General features: G+C 45.9%; 1 protein-coding gene across 4 annotated transcripts in view; it reads right to left on the bottom strand.

The window, feature by feature from the left end:
* The window catches only part of PUS7L (pseudouridine synthase 7 like), a 38,391-nt gene extending 16,275 nt beyond the window's left edge, over nt 1-22,116 (bottom strand). The window contains exons 1-6 of one of the 4 annotated variants that reach the window (XM_040410727.1): nt 22,067-22,115; nt 18,738-19,612; nt 18,457-18,616; nt 18,175-18,370; nt 14,785-14,883; nt 9,172-9,253 (exon numbers count right to left, since the gene is read on the bottom strand). In XM_040410727.1, coding sequence (XP_040266661.1) covers nt 9,172-9,253; nt 14,785-14,883; nt 18,175-18,370; nt 18,457-18,616; nt 18,738-19,596 — 1,396 coding nt within the window. In that variant the 5' untranslated portion in view covers nt 19,597-19,612; nt 22,067-22,115. Of the gene's footprint in view, nt 1-9,171; nt 9,254-14,784; nt 14,884-18,174; nt 18,371-18,456; nt 18,617-18,737; nt 19,613-21,840; nt 21,960-22,066 lie in introns of those variants that run through there. The other 3 variants (XM_040410737.1, XM_040410744.1, XM_040410750.1) reach the window with 3 other exon arrangements.
* Between the last annotated feature and the right edge of the window lie 100 nt (nt 22,117-22,216).

The following is a 22,216-nucleotide window of genomic DNA, read 5'->3' as shown; positions in this document are numbered from 1 at the left end:
AAGCAATTGGATTGGGGAATCCTTCCCATCCTGTGTAACCTAGTGGGGGTTAGATAGCTGCGATGCAGCATAAATAACTGGATCAATCTATTGTTAATCGAAGGAGATACCTTAGTGACTGCTTCTAACGCCTCTGTCCAATCCTCCGCTGAGAGATGCGGAATGTTCCCTCTCCATCTGGCCTCAGCTAATATGGGTTGTGCTGACATGTGATTATCCAAGAGATGAGTATATAGCACAGACACTATGCCTCGGGGTCCTTGCGATTTGATAACTCCAATAAGGGGATAAGAAGAGATGGCCTTATTTCCATCTCCAAACTGTTCCTGAAAGGCGTGTCTAATCTGTAGATATTTAAAGAATTGGGTACGTACTATTCCAAATCGTTCTTGAATTTGAGAGAAGGAGCGTAGGACACCTTCGCTATATAAATCCCGCAAGACCACAATCCCGGACGTTGCCCATGTATGTGTTCCTTCTATCCCTTGCAAATGGGGGAATAAAGGGTTATCCCATAAAGGTATGGTGTCGGCCCAATCCTGATATTGTCTCAGTTTAGCGTCCCTCCAAACCTGCTGTGCCAGCCTATGCACCGGTAGCATATGTCTCGACAAGGAACCTACCCTCTCCAGTACAGGCCACAAGTTAGATAAACCCAGGTGCTGTTGCAAATAATATTCCATATTCTGCAGGGGCTCACCATTAACCCAGCTAGCTAAGAATCTTATTTGTCCTGCCAAAAAGTACAAATGGAAATTTGGTAGCGACGCCCCCCCCTGCACTCTGGATCTCTGCAATGTATTCATAGCGAGTTTGTGTCTGGCCCTACCCCAAATGAATTGAATCATTAAGGAGTGTAGGCGGTCCAAGAGATTCCGTGGTATTGGGGTGCAAGCATGTTCCAGTATATATAATCCTTTAGGCAGTAGGACCATTTTGATTAGATTGATCCTGCCCATGACAGACAGAGGGAGGGTCTTCCATACCTTGAACTTCTCAGTGAATAAGGCTTCTAGAGGGGCAACGTTTCTGGAGTAAGAGTCTCCCGGTACTCTGGTAATGACTATCCCCAGGTATTTAAAGTGGTCCACTACTCTAAGGGTATGATAGACTTCGGGCCAATCAGATCGCCACAGCGGCATCAAGGCAGACTTAGCCCAGTTAATGTGCAGTCCTGAAAAATGGCTAAATTGCTCTATGATCGTGATCGCCTGTGATAAGGAAGTATCCACATCACTCATATACAATATGAGGTCGTCTGCATATAGGCCTACTCTGTCCTCTCTCCCCCCCAATCCAACTCCTCTGAATATTGAGTCGTGGCGAATGCGCAGAGCTAGATGCTCTATGGCAATTGCAAACAAAAGGGGAGAGAGAGGACAACCCTGCCTCGTACCTCTCTGCAAAGGGAAGTAGGAGGAGGCAGTACCGTTAATCGAGATATTAGCCTTCGGATTTTTGTATAGTACCCGGATCCATTGTAGGAATCTAGGACCAAAGCCAAATCTCCCCAACACTCTCAGCAGGTATGGCCACTCTAGCGAATCGAAGGCTTTGGCCGTATCTAATGAGGCCATCGCCCACTGCCTACCTTGACAGGTCCCAATTTGGGCTATGATTTGTGCTCTGCGGATGTTACTGGAAGTTGATCTTCCCGGTATAAACCCAGTCTGATCGCAATGGATTATGCTAGACACTATTTTGTTTAACCTATTGGCCAAAACCTTCGTAAGGATTTTGTAATCCAGGTTTAGCAAAGATATTGGCCGATAGGAGGAACAATCCAACGGGTCCTTGTCAGGTTTAAGAATCACTACTATGGATGCTTCATATAGGGAGTCTGGAAGCCTACCGAGACGCCACGCTTCCCTAAACATCTCTCTCAATTGGGGCCCAAGAGCGTCAACATACTTGGAGTATACCTCCAGTGGCAACCCGTCGGGGCCCGGGGACTTCCCGTTTGACAGTCCGGCAATTTTGTATCTCTTCCAGAGTAATATCTTCCTCCATTAGGTTGCTGTCCTCCAATGAGAGTGATGGGCAAGATATTCCATCTAAGTAATTCTCAAGTTCAATCTCTGAGTATGACACTCGTGTTTGATATAACTCTCGATAGAAGTCAGCAAAACATGCTACTATATCCGGGACAGATTCTTTGACCTCCCCTTCCATGTCCCGGATACGTAGAACCGGCGGAGCAGAGGTATTTCTATGTACTATATGAGCTAGTAGTCTCTCTGCCTTGTCACCCATCTCAAAGGCCTGCTGTTTATAGAAGAATAGTTTGCGGTCACTTTTTTCATGCAAGTGGACTAAATACATCCTACCTTCCAACAACCAGTCCTGCCTATGTGTCTCCGATGGGTCTGCCAGGAACCTAGCTTCAGCTTCCCTAACACTAGAATTAAGGGAGTCCTCCTTTCTCCTGGTGTCCCTCTTAATATAAGAAATCGATGACTTAAGACACCCCCTTAGATATGCCTTTAGTGTTTCCCAAAGGAGGAGGGCATTCGTATCAGCGTCATGTACTTCAAGGAAAACCTGTAATTGATCTGGGATCCTATCCTGCTCCTTCAGTAAGGTAAGCCAAAATGGATGAATCCTCGTTTTCAAACAAGGGTTCAACCCCTGAGTAACATTAAATTGTGCAATCAAAGGCGCATGATCAGAGACACTTTGAGGGCCATAGAGAATAGTGGACAGGTCCAAGTAGGCATCAGAGGATCCAAATATGTAGTCTATCCTAGATAGAGCTCCGTGGGAAGGAGTAAAGCAAGAGTACTCTATTGCATCTGGATGTTTCTCCCTCCAAAAATCTAGCCATCCCACCTCACCAGTCCAAGCCCCCAGCAATGTAGAGTGGTTGCGAGTCGAGGAGGCGGGATGAGCACAGAAGCGGTGCCTCTGCGAGTCCATGACCATATTAATGTCCCCCACACATAGAAATCTCGCTTGTGGGTATTGAGCTGCAAATATGGTTGCAGTTTGTAGAATGGTTTTGTAGAATGGTTAAATCAGCAGGAGGGGGACAGTAAACGCTCAGGATCACATATGGAGTGCCATTCACGTGTGCATAGACAAAAACATATCTGCCCTCCAGGTCGCTCTCAGTCGTATGTAACTCCCATCTGATAGAGCGATTAATTAGCAGAGATACACCCCTGGAATGGGAGGTACCGTACGAGTGATACGCATATTGAACCCATGGCTTCCTGAGTCTACCAGCAGTGTCAGACGTCAAATGGGTCTCCTGCAAACTGAGCATGTGAGGAGTATATCTGCGGACATGCGTAAAAACAGACATTCTTTTACTCGCATCTCCAAGTCCCCTCACATTCCAGGACATTAAAACTAAGGCGGCCATAGCATTCGCACCTCACTTATCCACACGAGTCTACACTCCTGCTGCAATGTCGAATAGACTCCTCCCACCACATCATTCCACATATTCACACAACTACCTGTACTAAGTGGCGTACCATATAATGCCCAAACAGAGTATACAAACTTAAGGCAAAACAAAACATGCCATAAACAAATGGTGCAATAGCGTGCATTTTGCCCAGAATGGGAAAATGATTTCCCTGTGGCAACAGTGTCAGAGACCTGCATATTACAAGGTGGTGTCTCAACTATGCAGGTAGCTGAGCAGCTCCCATGATATTGTATAGCATACTGACATATAACAAATAATATACCAACGTATCAGCAAAACCCTTTCGGAGGTGGAGGTCGCAAGCACTACAAAGTCCAGAATTGAACATGTCCAGATGATGTAGATAGCCATTCTCCTCCCCCAGATAAGGCCTCATGCACACGAACGTTTTTTTTCACGGTCCGCAAAAACGGGGTCCGTAGGTCCGTGATCCGTGACCGTTTTTTCGTCCGTGGGTCTTCCATGATTTCTGGAGGATCCACGGGCATGAAAAAAAAGTCGTTTTGGTGTCCGCCTGGCCGTGCGGAGCCAAACGGATCCGTCCTGAATTACAATGCAAGTCAATGGGGACGGATCCGTTTGACGTTGACACAATATGGTGCCATTTCAAACGGATCCGTCCCCATTGACTTTCAATGTAAAGTCTGGAGTCCCTTTTATACCATCAGATCGGAGTTTTCTCCAATCCGATGGTATATTTTAACTTGAAGCGTCCCCATCACCATGGGAACGCCTCTATGTTAGAATATACTGTCGGATATGAGTTAGATCGTGAAACCTCATTTCCGACAGTATATTCTAACACAGAGGCGTTCCCATGGTGATGGGGACGCTTCTAGTTAGAATATACTACAAACTGTGTACATGACTGCCCCCTGCTGCCTAGCAGCACCCGATCTCTTACAGGGGGCCGTGATCAGCACAATTAACCCCTCAGGTGCCGCACCTGAAGGGGTTAATTGTACTATCATATCCCCCTGTAAGAGATCAGGGCTGCCAGGCAGCAGGGGGCAGACCCCCCCCCCCCCCTCCCCAGTTTGAATATCATTGGTGGCCAGTGCGGCCCCCCCCCCCCTTCCTCCCTCTATTGTAATAATTCGTTGGTGGCACAGTGTGCGCCCCCCCCCTTCCTCCCTCTATTGTAATAAATCGTTGGTGGCACAGTGTGCGCCCCCCATCGGCCCCCCCTCCCTCTATAGCATTAACAACATTGGTGGCCAGTGTGCGGCCTCCCATCTCTCCCCCCCGATCATTGGTGGCAGCGGGTTACTAGCAATAGTACAATAGTAAAAGATTCATACTTACCTGGGAGCTGCGATGTTCGTGTCCGGCCGGGAGCTCCTCCTACTGCTAAGTGACAGTTCATTTAGCAATGCGCCGCATAGACCTGTCACTTACCAGTAGGTGGAGCTCCCGGCCGGACACGAACATCGCAGCAGCCAGCAGGTAAGTATGAATCTTCTACTATTGTACTATTGCTAGTAACCCGCTGCCACCAATGATCGGGGGGGGAGATGGGATGCTAAGTAACCATGGCAACCAGGACTGTAGTAGCGTCCTGGTTGCCATGGTTACCGATCGGAGCCCCAGCGATTAAACTGGGACTCCGATCGGAACTCCGCTGCCACCAATGATGGGGGGAGATGGGAGGCCGCACACTGGCCACTAATGTTGTTAATGCTATAGAGGGAGGGGGGCCGATGGGGGGCGCACACTGTGCCACCAACGAATTATTACAATAGAGGGAGGCGGGGGGGGGGGGCGCACACTGTGCCACCAACGAATTATTACAATAGAGGGGGGGGCCGCACTGGCCATCAATGATATTCAAACTGGGGAGGGGGGGGTCTGCCCCCTGCTGCCTGGCAGCCCTGATCTCTTACAGGGGGATATGATAGTACAATTAACCCTTTCAGGTGCCGCACCTGAAGGGGTTAATTGTGCTGATCACGGCCCCCTGTAAGAGATCGGGTGCTGCCAGGCAGCAGGGGGCAGTCTTGTACACAGTTTGTAGTGTATTCTAACTAGAAGCGTCCCCATCACCATGGGAACGCTTCTGTGTTAGAATATACTGTCGGTTCTGAGTTTTCACGAAGTGAAAACTCAGCTTTGAAAAAGCTTTATGCAGACGGATCTTCGGATCCGTCTGTATAAAAACTAACCTACGGCCACGGATCACGGACACGGATGCCAATCTTGTGTGCATCCGTGTTCTTTCACGGACCCATTGACTTGAATGGGTCCGTGAACCGTTGGCCGTGAAAAAAATAGGACAGGTCATATTTTTTTCACAGCCAGGAAACACGGATCACGGATGCGGCTGCAAAACTGTGCATTTTCCGATTTTTCCACGGACCCATTGAAAGTCAATGGGTCCGCGAAAAAAATCGGAAAACGGCACAACGGCCGCGGGTGCACACAACGGTCGTGTGCATGAGGCCTAACAGTGAGTCCCGCTGATAGAGTCCCCAATCAAGGAGAAAAAAAAAGAAAGGGTATCAACGCCATACCGCACCTCAAGATGGCGCCATCCTGCGCGATTTCCTTGCGACCCACTCATCTGCTTCCTTGGGGTCAGTAAAGAAGTGTGATCTTTCTCCATCCACCACCCTTAGCCTAGCAGGGTAAGCCATAGAATAAGGTAAGTTCATGTCCCGCAGCCTTCTCTTGACCGAGACAAAGGTCGCCCGCTTTTTCTGGAGCTCGGCAGAGAAGTCAGGAAACAAAGATACTTTAGCATTCTCATACATAATGGTCTGTTTCCTCCTCGCCTGTGTAAGGGCTCATTCAGACGGCCGTATGCTGTCCGCAAAAATACTGAATGCTATCCGTTTTTTTTGCGGATCCGCAAAAAAAATGAAACATGTCCTATACTTGTCCGTGAAAATCAGGACATGGCCCCATTGAAGTCTATGGGTCTGCAAAAATACTGAATGCTATCCGTTTTTTTGCAGATCCGTTTTTTTGCGGATCCGCAAAAAAACAGATAGCATTCAGTATTTTTGCGGATAGCATACGGCCGTCTGAATGAGCCCTAAGGATGAGGTCTCGATCCTTCCAATTCAGCATGCGTGCTAACAGCGGCCTAGGTGGAGCTCCAGGTGGCGGTGGACGAGCCGGGACCCTGTGGGCCCTCTCCACTGCGTACGCCATGGAAAAGGCTGCTTCCAGGAAGGTAGATCTGAACCAGGCTTCTAGGAAAGAGGCAGGATCCGACCCCTCCGAGCGTTCCGGTAGGCCCAAAATACGCACATTATTCCTCCTGGCCCTGTTTTCCAAGTCGTCACATTTTTGCCTCCAGAGAGACCGAATCCTCCAGGGCATGAATCTTGGCTGGCATGGGGCGAGTGAGATCCTCCAGGTCTGAGATCCTTTCCTCCGCACCCTTCACCCGCTCCCTGAGCTGCTGGACGTCTTGTCTAAGTAGGCCTACATCCACACGTACTTCATCAATCTTGGTAGTGAGTGAAGTTTGACAGGCCAGAATCGCTGACAGGAGTTGTTCATGCGCCTCCTTCGGTGAGAGCTCTGGCGTATCTTCTATATCATTGACCGCCTGCTGGGCCGCCTGGCCACGAGTATGCTGGGTGCGGGGCGTGCTGGTCGTTGCAGTGCCATGTTGGGTGTCCTGGCGCGCATATTCCTTCAGGCGATCAGCCGCCGCCTGACCTTTGCTGGGACCCATGGTGAGGTTCTGTGAGGTCTCGTGGTATCGCTTGTCTATTCCGTTGGTAGATAGACCGTGTCAGTGCTCAGGATTGTTCAGGATTCTATACGGAAGCCGGAGCTCAGCTCAGATGCGGCCGCTCATGTCGGCAGTTAGCCACGCCCCCCCCCCCATGTTTTTATGTTTAACATATTTTTAAAGAATTTTTGATGATGTTATTTTTAATTTTTCATGTCAACATCTATATTTACACAAAAACCATAAAGTCCTGCAGTTTTCCCACTGGCCATTAAGCCTAATAATTGGCACCACTTCTTGGTCTATATCAGGGGTGCTCAACCTGTGGCCCTCAAGATGTTGTAAAACTACAACTCCCATAATACCCTCCTGTAGGCTGATAGCTGTAGGCTGTCCGGGCATGCTGGGAGTTGTAGTTTTGCAACAGCTGGAGGGCCACAGATTGGGCATCCATGGTCTATACAGATCCCTTTACTGCAGTTCCCTGCTTATCTATACACAGAGGTGGTATCATTATAGGCAGGATTATAATGACAGATAATCCAGGATCCACCATATACAGTAGGTCACTGTCAAAGCTGATCTATTCTTTCCTTGTATAATGACCTCTATACAGATCACAGAGTAAGCCTAGAAAACTCTACCATAGAAGTCAATAGGGTCCCCTCCTGTCCATTGTGTCTATGGACCATGGGGCTGCCATATATTAATTCTTTAACTGCTTTCTAAATGCTCAAAACAGCTCAGAGAAGATGACCTACAGATGATCAGAATAATAAATCTACAATCAAAAAATAAAAACAGATTAGAAAAAAAAGCATATGTGTTATTATCTGGTTATAATTTGCAGATCAAATTTTTTGTGATACATTTTCTTTAATATTAGCATATACCCGAACTTGGGACTACTGTGGAGAACAGTAGAACTGTGACCAGGTAGGAACTCACGGCATAATACATCATTATTATACTGTCAGTTTGGGTCAGAGGGACAGTATTTGGTCTGGGAAACGCGTCCGTCACATGGAGCATGTTTCACTTTGGCCCAAGTGATTTTTTTTTTGATTGTTGTATCCAAGTGTCATCACTTTTTTGTTGATATAGAATACTTTCAATTTTCCACATTTTGAGAAAAATAATTTAAGGATCTACTTTGACTTTTTTGGGGGAGAGAATGGAAAAGAAATCTTATTCTGCCATTTTTTTCTTCCCCGCCATGGACCGTTCAGTATAGATAATATGTCAACTTTATTCTATAGGTTGGGATGATTACAACAAAACCAAATGTATGGGTTATTTTTGTCGTCACTGCTGAGGCCCCAGATTGGTTGCAGCAGTGACCTGTGTGCATGGAATGTCACCACTGCAGCCAGGAGGATGACATATGTAGCGGGGAGGACTGGGAAGCCCCCCATTAAATGCTAACTGTATAACAGGATTGTGTGTTTAATAACGGTATTAAATAACCACTCTGTGAAAGGTTTTTAAGTACTGAATGGCAATATTAAACTCTGTACTTAGGTATAAATGGGGTAATGATTATGTTCTGAATAGTGCAATTGAGTACTGGATGTGGGTATTAATTGGACACTCTGGCACTCTGAATTAACACTCGTTAACGTATAAATTCACATTACCGGATGCATCACAAAGTAATATGTGTTAACTGAACAATTTTGTTCAGAATCACAATGGAATGCATCCTTGGTGTACTAATAAATCAGCACACCATGGCAGGAACTGGCAAACTGGAATCTATTGCTCAGGCACCTTCCCACAGGAAAATACCCCTGTGTGACCAGTCATTGGCTGGGAAAGATTAGGGCACACAAACAGTGGCATTTTGGAGCTGGAGGCAGTGTGCCGCACGTCATATGGACAGAAAGAGGTAGTGCTGGAAGAAGTCGGGCAAATCCGTGCCGCCGCTCTGACAACTACAAATGTGTCTGAAAATGTATATTTAGCTGCGTTGCATTTTGTCTTACTTTTAAAATTCTTTTGTTTCATAAAGTATTATTTTCATACCTATAATCAATAATTTAATGCTTACCGGTTTGGTAAAAATATTGTTTTGCTTTATTTACAGGATCATCACCTTCTTCAGGGGTGAAAAACAATTTGATGGCCAGTGCCTGTGGATGAAAGACTGGTACATTAGCATCAACTTTATACTGCACCAGAATAAAATGCAAGTACTAGAAGAATAAGATTAAAACCTATTGTGGTACATTCCAGGTATGTATCACATACACTCTGATACATACCAGTGGAGGACTGGGAATTTGAAGTGGCACTGGAAAAAAAAATAAAAGAGGCACCATGTTGTAAGTGGGCCCAGACTGACAGACTGGGGCCAACGTGAGTAGGTGGCGGTACACTCAAATGGGTAGAACCAGCAATACTGTAGGAGGGCAGTGTATTGTGCTGCACTTTGGTATCTGGTTCCACAGTAAAACCAAATGCCACAGTAATACACAACATACTGTCCCCAGCAGAACCAAATACCACAGTGTAGCACAATATACTGCGCCAGCAGAACCAAATACCACAGTGCAGCACAAAATACTGCCCTAGCAGAACCAAATACCACAGTGCAGCACAAAATACTGCCCTAGCAGAACCAAATACCACAGTGCAGCACAAAATACTGCCCTAGCAGAACCAAATACCACAGTGCAGCACAAAATACTGCCCTAGCAGAACCAAATACCACAGTGCAGCACAAAATACTGCCCTAGCAGAACCAAATACCACAGTGCAGTACAAAATACTGCCCTAGCAGAACCAAATACCACAGTGTAGCACAATATACTGCGCCAGCAGAACCAAATACCACAGTCCAGCACAAATTACTGTCCCAGCAGAAACAAATACCACAGTGCAGCACAATATACTGCCCCAGCAGAACCAAATACCACAGTGCAGTACAAAATACTGCCCTAGCAGAACCAAATACCACAGTGTAGCACAATATACTGCCCCAGCAGAACCAAATACCACAGTGCAGCACAAATTACTGTCCCAGCAGAAACAAATACCACAGTGCAGCACAAAATACTGTCCCAGCAGAAACAAATACCACAGTGCAGCACAATATACTGTCCCAGCAGAACCAAATACCACAGTGCAGCACAAAATACTGCCCTAGCAGAACCAAATACCACAGTGTAGCACAATATACTGCGCCAGCAGAACCAAATACCACAGTCCAGCACAAATTACTGTCCCAGCAGAAACAAATACCACAGTGCAGCACAAAATACTGTCCCAGCAGAACCAAATACCACAGTGCAGCACAATATACTGCCCCAGCAGAACCAAATACCACAGTGCAGCACAAAATACTGTCCCAGCAGAACCAAATACCACAGTGCAGCACAATATACTGCCCCAGCAGAAACAAATGCCACAGTGCAGCACAAAATACTGTCCCAGCAGAACCAAATACCACAGTGCAGCACAATATACTGCCCCAGCAGAACCAAATACCACAGTGCAGCACAAAATACTGTCCCAGCAGAACCAAATACCACAGTGCAGCACAAAATACTGCCCCAGCAGAACTAAATACCACAGTGCAGTACAAAATACTGTCCCAGCAGAACCAAATACCACAGTGCAGCACAAAATACTGTCCCAGCAGAACCAAATACCACAGTGCAGCACAAAATACTGCCCCAGCAGAACCAAATACCACAGTGCAGCACAAAATACTGTCCCAGCAGAACCAAATGCCACAGCACAAAACAAAATATTACTCCAGCAGATCCAAATAACACAGTAATCTGGCTGCATGCGGTTGCCGTAGAGAGCCGGGTAGTGTTTCTTACCTGCTGGACCCTATTGACTATAATGGGAATCGAGGTTCAGCCAGAAATTTTTTTTGGCGTGCAGCAATTTTTGATCAGCCGAAACCCGGCATCTATGCCGGGGAGCGGCCAGAGCCCCAACAGTTCCCATTATAGTCAATTGGGTCCAGAGGGTACACGGCAGTATCAGGCTATTCATTGTAAACACAGCATTCATATATTGTGTGACACATCACAGAAGTAAACATAAAACAATAGTTGGGGTCCATTAGTTCCAAGTCAGGAAGTCTATCTGATATGATGTACACTCATTGACAAAAAAACATAACGCACCAAGAAGGAGTTATTGGAATCGAATGAAACTTTGCAGGTGTAAAGGTGATCTATGTAGGTGATTACAATATTATGCCTAAGGCCTCATGCACACGACCGTTGTGTGCATCCGTGGCCGTTGTGCCATTTTTTTTCGCGGACCCATTGACTTTCAATGGGTCCGTGGAAAAATCAGAAAATGCACCGTTTTGGAGCCGCATCCGTGATCCGTGTTTCCTGTCCGTCAAAAAAATAGGACCTGTCCTATTTTTTTGATGGACAACAGTTCACGGACCCATTCAAGTCAATGGGTCCGTGAAAAAACACGGATGCACACAAGATTGGCATCCGTGTCCGTAGGCTACTTTCACACAGACGGATCCGCAGATCCGTCTGCATAAAAGCTTTTTCCGAGTAAGTGACAGGTCTGTGCTATAAACAATGCGCCGGACCCCGTTTTTGCGGACCTTAAAAAAAAAACGGTCGTGTGCATGAGGACTTATTCACACATCAGTGTTTGGTCAGTGATTTCCATCTGTGATTGTGAGCTAAAAACAGGATTGAAGTCTCCACAGAGATAAGGTGAAGATCTGCACCTCTTCTGTGTTTAGAGCCGCACCTAGTTTGGGCTCAAAATCACTGATGAAAATTTTCTGTCTGAACACTGACTGTGTGAATAAGGCCTCCTGCACACGACCGTTGTGTGCACCCGTGGCCGTTGTGCCGTCTTCCGTTTTTTTTCGCGGACCCATTGACTTTCAATGGGTCCGTGGAAAAATTGTAAAATGCACCGTTTGGCAGTCGCATCCGTGATCCGTGTTTCCTGGCTGTGAAAAAAATATGACCTGTCCTATTTTTTTCACGGCCAACCGTTCACGGACCCATTCAAGTCAATGGGTCCATGAAAAAACACGGATGCACACAAGATTGGCATCCGTGTCCGTGGCCGTAGGCTACTTTCATGCAGACGGATCCGAAGATCCGTGAAAACTCAAATCCGACAGTATATTCTAACACAGAGGCGTTCCCATAGTGATGGGGACGCTTCTAGTTAGAATATACTACGAACTGGGTACATGACTGCCCCCTGCTGCCTGGCAGCACCTGATCTCTTACAGGGGGCTAAGATACGCACAATTAACCCCTCAGGTGTGTAACCTGAGGGGTTAATTGTGCGTATCTTAGCCCCCTGTAAGAGATCAGGTGCTGCCAGGCAGGAGGGGGCAGACCCCCCTCCCCAGTTTTAATTTCATTGGTGGCCAGTGTGGCCCCCCCCGGCCCCCCCTCCCTCTATTGTAATATCATTGGTGGCACAGTGTGCGGCCAGCCCCCCCTCTATTGTGTTAATATCATTGGTGGCCAGTGTGCGGCCTCCCCTCTCCCCCCCCCCCCATCATTGGTGGCAGCGGAGAGTTCCGATCGGAGTCCCAGTTTAATCGCTGGGGCTCCGATCGGTAACCATGGCGCTACTGCAGGCCTGGTTGCCATGGTTACTTAGCAATATTACAATATTAGAAGCATCATACTTACCTGCTGCGCTGTCTGTGACCGGCCGGGAACTCCTCCTACTGGTAAGTGACAGATCATTAAGCAATGCGCCGCACAGACCTGTCACTTACCAGTAGGAGGAGCTCCCGGCCGGACACAGACAGCGCAGCAGGTAAGTATGATGCTTCTAATATTGTAATATTGCTAAGTAACCATGGCAACCACGCCTGCAGTAGCGTCCTGGTTGCCATGGTTACCGATCGGAGCCCCAGCGATTAAACTGGGACTCCGATCGGAACTCTCCGCTGCCACCAATGATCGGGGGAGGGGAGGCCGCACACTGGCCACCAATGATATTAACACAATAGAGGGGGGGCCGGCGCACACTGGCCACCAATGATATGAATACAATAGAGGGGGGGCCGCACACTGGCCACCAATGATAATACAATAGAGGAAGGGAGGGGGGCCGCACACCAATGATATTCAAACTGGGGAGGGAGGGGGGTCTGCCCCCTGCTGCCTGGCAGCCCCTGATCTCTTACAGGGGGCTATGATACGCACAATTAACCCCTTCAGGTGCGGCACCTGAGGGGTTAATTGTGCTGATCACAGCCCCCTGTAAGGGATCGGATGCTGCCAGGCAGCAGGGGGCAGTCATGTACACAGTTCGTAGTATATTCTAACTTGAAGCGTCCCCATCACGATGGGAACGCCTGTGTTAGAATATACTGTCGTATATAAGTTTCACGATGTAACTCAAATCCGATGGTATATTCTAACATAGAGGCGTTCCCATGGTGATGGGGACGCTTCAAGTTAAAATATACCATCGGATTGGAGAAAACTCTGATCCTATGGTATATAAACTCCTGAATTTACATTGAAAGTCAATGGGGGACGGATCCGTTTGCAATTGCACCATATTGTGTCAACATTAAACGGATCCGTCCCCATTGACTTGCATTGTAAGTCAGAACGGATCCGTTTGGCTCCGCACGGCCAGGCGGACACCAAAACGATTTTTTTTTTCATGTCCGTGGTTCCTCCAAAAATCAAGGAGGACCCACTGACGAAAAAACGGTCACGGATCACAGAAAAACGGAACCCGTTTTTGCGGACCGCAAAAAAAAACGGTCGTGTGCAGGAGGCCTAAGGCATTAAGGATAAGTTTATTAGGGAAAACTGTACAAGTGAAAGGAGGCTCTAGTACCCTGTTGGGCCACCTCTAGCCTGGATATGAGATATGGTTGGGCATGGAGGCATACAGGTTCTGTATAGTATCCTGCTGCAGTTTGCCCACAGATGTTGCAGTTGGGCCTGTAGATCCTGCACGCACATAGGTTGCTGAAGCTGGCGTCCCATCTGGTCCCATAAATGCTCGATTGCCGAGAAATCTAGCAACTGGGCAGGCCATGGAAGTGCTGCAATCTGGCGGAGACATTTCTGGGAAACTACAAACAATGGCGACGATGGCAGTCTGTCAATGGCAGGACAGGTAATGGGCACCAAGGCACCAAATTTCCTTCTGTTAAACACCTGAAAACGGTCTGGGTAGAGATAGGGGTGTGTAATGAAGGAGTCGCCTGTGTCTGGATGATGGACAACAAAATTGTGGGACCTGCTTGTGCTTGTTGGTGGATCGAACGATTGCTCTCACCTCCTAACAGCTAGGCATAAGGCCTACATGGCGTGCAATTCATTGAAAAGTCCATCCTACTTCTCTCAGTCCAGTCTCAAAGTCTGTCAACTGGACAAAATATATTTGAGTGCACCACAGAGGCATGCCTAGCGGTCAACAATCTGTCATCAAGAGGTACACTACCCAGAAGTAGCCTCTGAGAGCCTTTTTTTTTTTTATAGGGTGGCGGGGGAAGCACTTTTATGTGCTATTACTCTTGTGGTAAGACCCCATGTCTAATCAGACCACACCTGTAATCATTTACAGCAATCCTCCAATTCTATCTGGGTGCGTTATTTTGGTCAGTGAGTATATATAGCAGTCTGTTATGTAAGATTAAAATGATCACATCACTTAAACCAACTACACATACCATTTCTCCTTTCAGTAAAGCCAATCCTATTTTATGTGACTGCACATTCTGCCCCTTTCCAAATCTTTGTGGTCCATAATAGTTGATAAAGCCTCTGTTCTGCAATGAGAGATAAAATACAAGCAATAAAAGATACCTTGTAGCATCAACAACTGGAACAGCTTATCAAATGTTTGTGCATGACGAAAAAGAGTTCTAGGTGTCCCCCTTCATGTTCTGGTTCACTATTTGGAGTAAATGTGAAGCCTATGGATACCTCATGTAATATTATGTAAATTATGGCACATACATTAAATGCAACTTTTTATGCATAATAAACTGCAAATCTGGGTATTTTATATTATTTTCTTGATTAAATATTTTATATATTCTAGATTATACATTAATGTAAACTGTTGAATAAAATGTATGCACTAGTTGAAATCGGCTAGAAACCTGATGTTGATGTCAGACTTTAGCTTATTATCTGTTACTTTCTATCAATGTTCTAATTAAAGGGGTTATCTAAGGGTTAAAAGGACCTCAGAGAGTGGCTGACCCATGATGGGGTTCATACTTACCAGATGTCTGGCTGCATTGCTCCCTGGCTGTCTCTGCAGCTTCACGATGCTCTGGCACCAACATCCTGTTGATGGGCGCCACATGACCGCTGCAGCCAATCACTGGCAGCAGTGGTGACCTCTCACCTGTGTGGCACGTGACTCAGTGACATGTACAGCCTCACTGGAGAGCTGATCTGGGTCATATGACCGCTTAGACTAGAAAAGAAAATGGCGTTGCCACTTCCGGATCTCTATACACAACACTTGTTAACCCCTTCCTGACCGGACGATTTTCTATTTTTTAAAATCCCCCCATAGTTTATGGGTTTCGTTTTTACAGCGTTCCCTATGTGGTAAAACTGACCTCTTACCTTCATTCTGCGGGTCAGTATGATTACACCGATACCACATTTATATATTAAAAATAATAAAAACTGATTATTTCTTTGCATTGCCATATTATGAGCAATGCATAGTTTTGTCTACGGAGCTGTGTCAGGGCTAATTTTTTGCTGGGAAATCTGTCGCTGTTATTGATACTATTTTGGGGTGCGTAAGACTATTTGATTACCGTATTTTTCGCTTTATAAGACGCAACAGTGGGGAAAAAATGGCAGTGCATCTTATAAAGCGAATACTAGTGAGTGCTTTCATTATGGAAGTGTTCTTTAGTATGCAGGAGGCACAGGAAGCGGTGAGTGTAGCGCATGCTGTACTCACAGCTCCCTGCTCTTCTTCCGGGCGCCGTGCCGTACAGTGTCCCGACTGCGTGTCGAATCAGGACATAGTACACATAGGCGCGCACTATGATCTGACATTGTGTGATATCATGTCATAGTGCAGGATGGGGCCCAGAAGAAGACCAGGGAGCAGTGAGTGTAGGAAGAGTCTGCTGGAACAGAGTGGCACTACCGTCCGAAGCAGGAGAACCTAGTTAATTTATTTATTTTATGTCTGATCTGAGTTCTGATGAGGATTGGGGATTTGACTGCAGGTCTGATCTAAGATCTGATACATATTGAGAGTTTGAATAGGGGGGGGTTTGATCTGAGGTCTGATAACGTTTGTGGTTCTGATCTGCGGTCCGATAAAATTTGGGTGTCTGATTTGAGTGTCTGATCTGAGGTCTGATAACGTTTGGGGTTCTGACACAGATTTGCGATCTGATCTGAGGTCTAATAAGGATTAGGGGGGGTCTGATGAAAAATAGTTTTTTTCTGATTTTCTTTTATAAAACCTAGGTGCGGATTATAATCAGGTATGTCTTATAAAGCAAAAAAAATATTTTGGTAGGTGAAGAGACAAAAAAAAAAAAGTCAAATTAGCCATTTTGATTTTTCCAGTTACAGCGTTGTATGAGATAAATATACTTATATTTTTATAATACAGGCATTTTGGGAAATGGTGACGTCTATTATCTTTACTTTTTGTTGTATTTATATTTATTATAGGAGAAAAAAAAGGGTGATTTAAATTTTTTTTTTTACTTTTCTTTCTACATTTTTCCCCCTAGGGGACTTGACCATGCGATGAATTACCATTGCAGTCTATTGGAGATTCGCTATGGTCCTATGGAGCCCTGCTACAGAAACGGGTCCCCCGATCTGAGTGCGATGCTCCTAGGGAAATACTTATTAGATATCATGGTTGCAATTAAACACAGCATCTGAGGGGTGAAAAATCTGTCATTGGTATTATCGCTCATCGCAGACTTTACCACCAGGTGTAAAACAGACCCGGGTTCTACGGCACTTGCTCAGCTTCTGAGTGGGCACCATCTTTAAAGACCCAACATGTGTTGTACATGTACACCCATGTCAGGAAGAGGTTAAGCGCTCTGTATAGATTGATGCGGAAAAAACAATCCCTGCCTTCTCTATGGGGAGCCCTGATGTCACCTCCAGCTACACGATTAGTGTGCAGCTGCGGTCTCGGCAAGGACATTTTAAAATGTCCATGCAGAGATATGTACCGATCACCCGGATACATATAGTCAATGGGTGGTCGGCAAGAGGTTAAAATGTCTAGAATTTTCCCTGGAGCAGTCTCACCCTGACAGTTGATGGACAACATATTAGACCTAAACAGTTCCTTTCGTCAAACTGGTGTTCAGTTTTTCATACAGTACTTCACGTGTCTGATATGAGGAAGTTGACCTACACATACACTCTGCTATAGAAGCAAAACGTGTGTGCATTTAAAGCAATACATGTTTTCCCAGCCGCTGTGAATACAGGATTTTAGCCAATTAAAATACAGACTCAATATTATTATCGGATGTTCTTCCCTCATCTTGTCTCCTAATCTAAGATATCAACATTAGTTACATTTGTTTTAGGATTTTGAAGACTGAACAGTTTAATATACATAACAACAAAAGCAGACTACAATGTAAAAGTCTACAGTGGACAAGGAGGACATTGGACTAGACTTAAAGGGGTTATCCGCCTTTTTCTAACTGCTGATCTATCCTTTGGATAGGTCATCAGCATCTGATCGGCTGGGGCCCCCGCCGATTAGCTTTTTGAAAAGGCAGCGGTGCTCGCAGTAGCAGCGCGGCCTTCTCGCTGCTTCCCGTTGGCCAGGGACATTACGACTATAGGTCATGTGGCCTGGGCACAGCTCAGTCCCATTGAATTGAATGAGGCTGAGCTGCACCCAGGCCACATGACATCGCAGATAGCCCCTTTTAGATGTATGGATATTTAGGTCGATTTGATCAGGGATGAGGGTTTGTATGAACGCCCCCTTTCCAATAATTGGCCTGTATAAAAGATGAGGTCGATCACCTGATGAACGATCAGACACTAATCAGGTGATCTTGTCGTTCTGCTGGCGCCAAAAGTACCTTGATCTTATGTGCTGCCTCATAAACTCTCCTCTCAAGGTCTTCTGATGGATCACCAGTATGACATCTTACATCTCTCACAACCATGCTGAAATGGTTTCCACTTAACTGGCCAAGATGTAAGTGCTGGTTAGTAGGATGTATGTTATATATCTTCAGTCCCTTTTTTTCCAGTAGTCCTTCAGCTCCACGTAACCTAAAGAAAAAGACAGATGAAGCTCTAGAAGCTGTACATTAGAGGTATTATATAATCCAAATCATCTCAGAAGAGAACTATTGCACCTCTCTGGAGTAACTTTCTTCACAACCACAGACTGGTATGTAATGGCTTTCTTATCTTTAATACCAGCATAGCTAAAGTCTGAAGGGAGGACACCAAGCGCAGAAGCCAGGTAACCAATAGCTTCCAGAGTTTCCAGGTTCTTTTTCTCGAGGGTAAAAGCTAGAACAAAGACAAAATATTTCTTGCATTAGAAAATTATCAAAAAAATAAAGAAATCTACCACAGAGTGATCAATGGAGCAGTGACCCTGACCGATGACAATCAGCGCAGTAATTCCTACCTGTAAATATGTCAGGGGTTTCCTCTGATCTCGGTCTTTTTCCAGATGAGCCTCTTCTCTCCCTGAATCTAACAGTTATGCACACCTTCTGCTGTCCATCATTGCATTTCTCAGAAAAGGATTTGGTTTCTACCAGTTTCCCGAATTTCTTACTGATGAAATGGTGTACAGATGTCCTGTGTTCTTTACAGACATCTGGTTGAAATGTAAACCTTGAGTTTTCTACTTTTGCATCTAAAAATGTAAAGAATTTATCTGCTTCCTCTTCAGATGTCAGCAAGGAAAGCTCTTGGTAATCCAGATTTGGTTTAACGAGAAGCTCCGTGCTTCTGGTAAAAGTGAGGAGGAATGGGAATGTCTGTCGCACAGCACCGTGGAGACCGGCTCGAGAATTTTTCTCTGGAAAAAGGCCCAAAGACAGTTCCCGTTGCTCACCTCCGGTTACTTTAGATTCAAAGGCAGATCTTACTGAACATGCAAAGTTAGTTAGGGATTCCACAACATCCAGACACAACAAAGTATTAAGCACATTATACTGGTCTTCCTCGCATTCGGGAACATCTTGGTCCTCAAAAACATGACCAGTCTTCGCAACCAAAGCCTCACATATATCTCCATCAAGGGTGTCTTTAATCTCAACGGCACCTGGGCATAGTTTCGGCTTTTTGATGTTTCGGTCATTACTCTGTTGTGTTTGTAATTCTTCATTTACTTCTTTGTAGACTTTTGTAACCAGCTGCCCATTGACATCAATCTCTGTTACAACAAAGTCATCTGGAGAATTTTTCATGGTTCCATAAAAGCCAATATGATCATTTATATAAGAAAGAGAGCCAAGATCTAGAGGTTTTTCTTCCATCTTATTAATGAACAGTCTAAAAACAGAAAAAAAGTTAACATGAAATGATTACTATAAATAGCAATATATATATATATATATATACCTCTCGCACTAGATGAGTTGTAACGTCCTCATTGCCACAAGTGTCTGAAAAGAGTTAGTCACACTCCAAATGAAGCCTGTATAACAAAAACACTATAGAAAAACCATAGACAGCAGTAGCGGACAGGAAGAGAGGAGACAGAACGCGCGCACTGCGCGCCCTGTCTCCTCATACAGCTGATCGGTGGAGTTGCCGGGTGTTGGACCCCCACCGATCTGATATTGATGACCTATCCTGAGGATTGGTCATTGGACAACCCCTTTAAAGCCCTATTACAGACGAGATTTGGGACAATTATTGGGAACAAGCGTTCATAGTAACATTTGTTCCTGATAATTGACTGTGCAGCTTCTTCTCGGCCGAGTTGCATCTTTCATCAGGATCCTCCCACATTCTGTGCATCGGCCAAAATGAGCAAGGATGGATGTGTTGATCATTTATAGGCGCTCGTCCTGCCCAAACATCAGGCAGTGTAATAGGGCCCTTAGAATGGGGCTCCCATTTCTCCTCACTGTGGTGGTGAATTGTGCATGGAGCAGTGGTCACACATGTGCCCTGAAGCTTATTTTAATGTCTATAGGGCCAATGGAAACAGTCAAGTACAGCTCCTAGTAACAGGTGGCCACGCTACATCTCTTGTAGAAACAAGTGTAGTCACCTTTCATGCTACCAGGACAGCACAATGGCTCAGCCATCAATTTTTAAACTTTAAATCCAAACCTCGGTACCGAAGCCGACTTCAGATCCATGTTTTAAAGTTGAAAAATCAAGTCCCACGAGATTTTGGAAATAACGAATTTCCCTTGCCGGAGCCCATACATTCGAATACTGTATGGAGACGGGTCTCCGTACAGCATTCAAACGAAGTCTGGAGCGAATCGACTTCAGATCCCAAGCTTGATTTGCTCAACACTAAAAGCCATTTCTGCCAGAATTCTGGAGTGCAGCGCTTAATAAATTCCCCCCACAGTTCTTTAGACCCATATCACACGAGCGAGTTTTCCACGCAAGTGAGATGCGTGATGTGAACGCATAGTACCCGCACTGAATCCTGACCCATTCATTCCAATGGGTCTGTGTACATAAGCGTTTTTTTCATGCATCAGTTCTGCGTTGTGAGAATCGGAGCATGTTCTATATGCTGCGTTTTTCACGCAGCCCTGGCCCTATAGAAGTGGATGGGGCTTCAGTGTAAAACGCATTGTAAGGCCTCATGCACACGACTGTTGTTTTGGTCCACATCCGAGCTGCAGTTTTTGCAGCTCGGATGCGGACCCATTCACTTCAATAGGGCCGCTAAAGATGTGGACAGCACTCCGTGTGCTGTCCGCATCCGTTGCTCTGTTCCGTGGTGCGCAAAAAAAAATATAGCATGTCCTATTCTTGTCCGTTTTAAGGTCAAGAATAGGCAGTTATATAAATGGCTGTCCATGCCGTTCCGCGGAACGCAAATGGACGCCATCCGTGTTTTGCGGACCGCAAAACACACAGCGGTCGTGTGCATGTAGCCTAATCTGGATGCAATGCATTTTTCACTGAAGGTTGCGAGGAGATGTTGTTTGTACGTCTTCCGTTTTTTTTTCACTCGTGTGAAAAACGCAACAAAACTGATTACACTCGCGCGGAAAAAAACTGAAACACTGAGCGCAAATGCAGACAAAACTGACGGAACTTGTTTACGAAATGGTGCGAGCTTCACTGAACGCACCCTGACACAATCCGTATCGTCTCGGAATCCTGAGTTTTACTATGCGGCATCCTTTTTTTACCAGATAACGCTGCATAGAATAGCAGTCTGGTGCACAATCGGAAATGCCGCCAGAGGCCAAAGTGGTGTACTAGAGGCCTGTGGGGCACTTCACAGATGTGTCAGACGCCTTCTAGGTACACAGGGCTAGGTTCACATCGGCAGCAGCCTCCGTCACAGATTCATGAAAATATATATATATATATATATAAAAAGAGCCTGGATTCACGCTGGAACAGAAAGTCTCCGCCTTTCTGTTCCTATGCCAGAAACTTACTGCACATGTGCATTTAGCTGGAGGTAACGCGGCAGAAAAGACGCGGCAGTCTGAATAGAGCCTAGCATTCCCCTCACCTCTATGGCTCCATATGGAATACCATACACTTAGTATACAGTATTATGGGTAGCCAACCTGAAATGGTCTCTGCAGCCTGTGCTACTGCAGTAACCTGCTCATGTACATCATGTGGTAAACAGCATGGAGGGAGACTCAGGGACCGCACAGCGCTGGACGCTACAACCACCCGTGCAATTCACACGCTAGTCAATAAAGTTTATTGCGTTACAATATTTGTCATGTGGCTCCCTAGACGCGATGCATGCTGTGACTTGTAGTCCACACATGACTGTAACCTAACCTGAGTGCGATACGAATCCTCAGCGCTCCTCAGTTTCCTGTCTGCTGACCACGCCCCGTTTTGATTTCAATAACCAATCACAGCAACCGGATGGTAAACGTCACCCGGAGCCCCTTAAAGGCACACGGCCAGTGCAGGACATAGTAACAT

Source organism: Bufo bufo, chromosome 1 (genome assembly GCF_905171765.1).
Source record: "Bufo bufo chromosome 1, aBufBuf1.1, whole genome shotgun sequence".
Taxonomy (NCBI): Eukaryota; Metazoa; Chordata; class Amphibia; order Anura; family Bufonidae; genus Bufo; species Bufo bufo.
The sequence above is the reverse complement of the archived record's forward strand: the minus strand, read 5'-3'. Positions and strand labels throughout refer to the sequence as shown.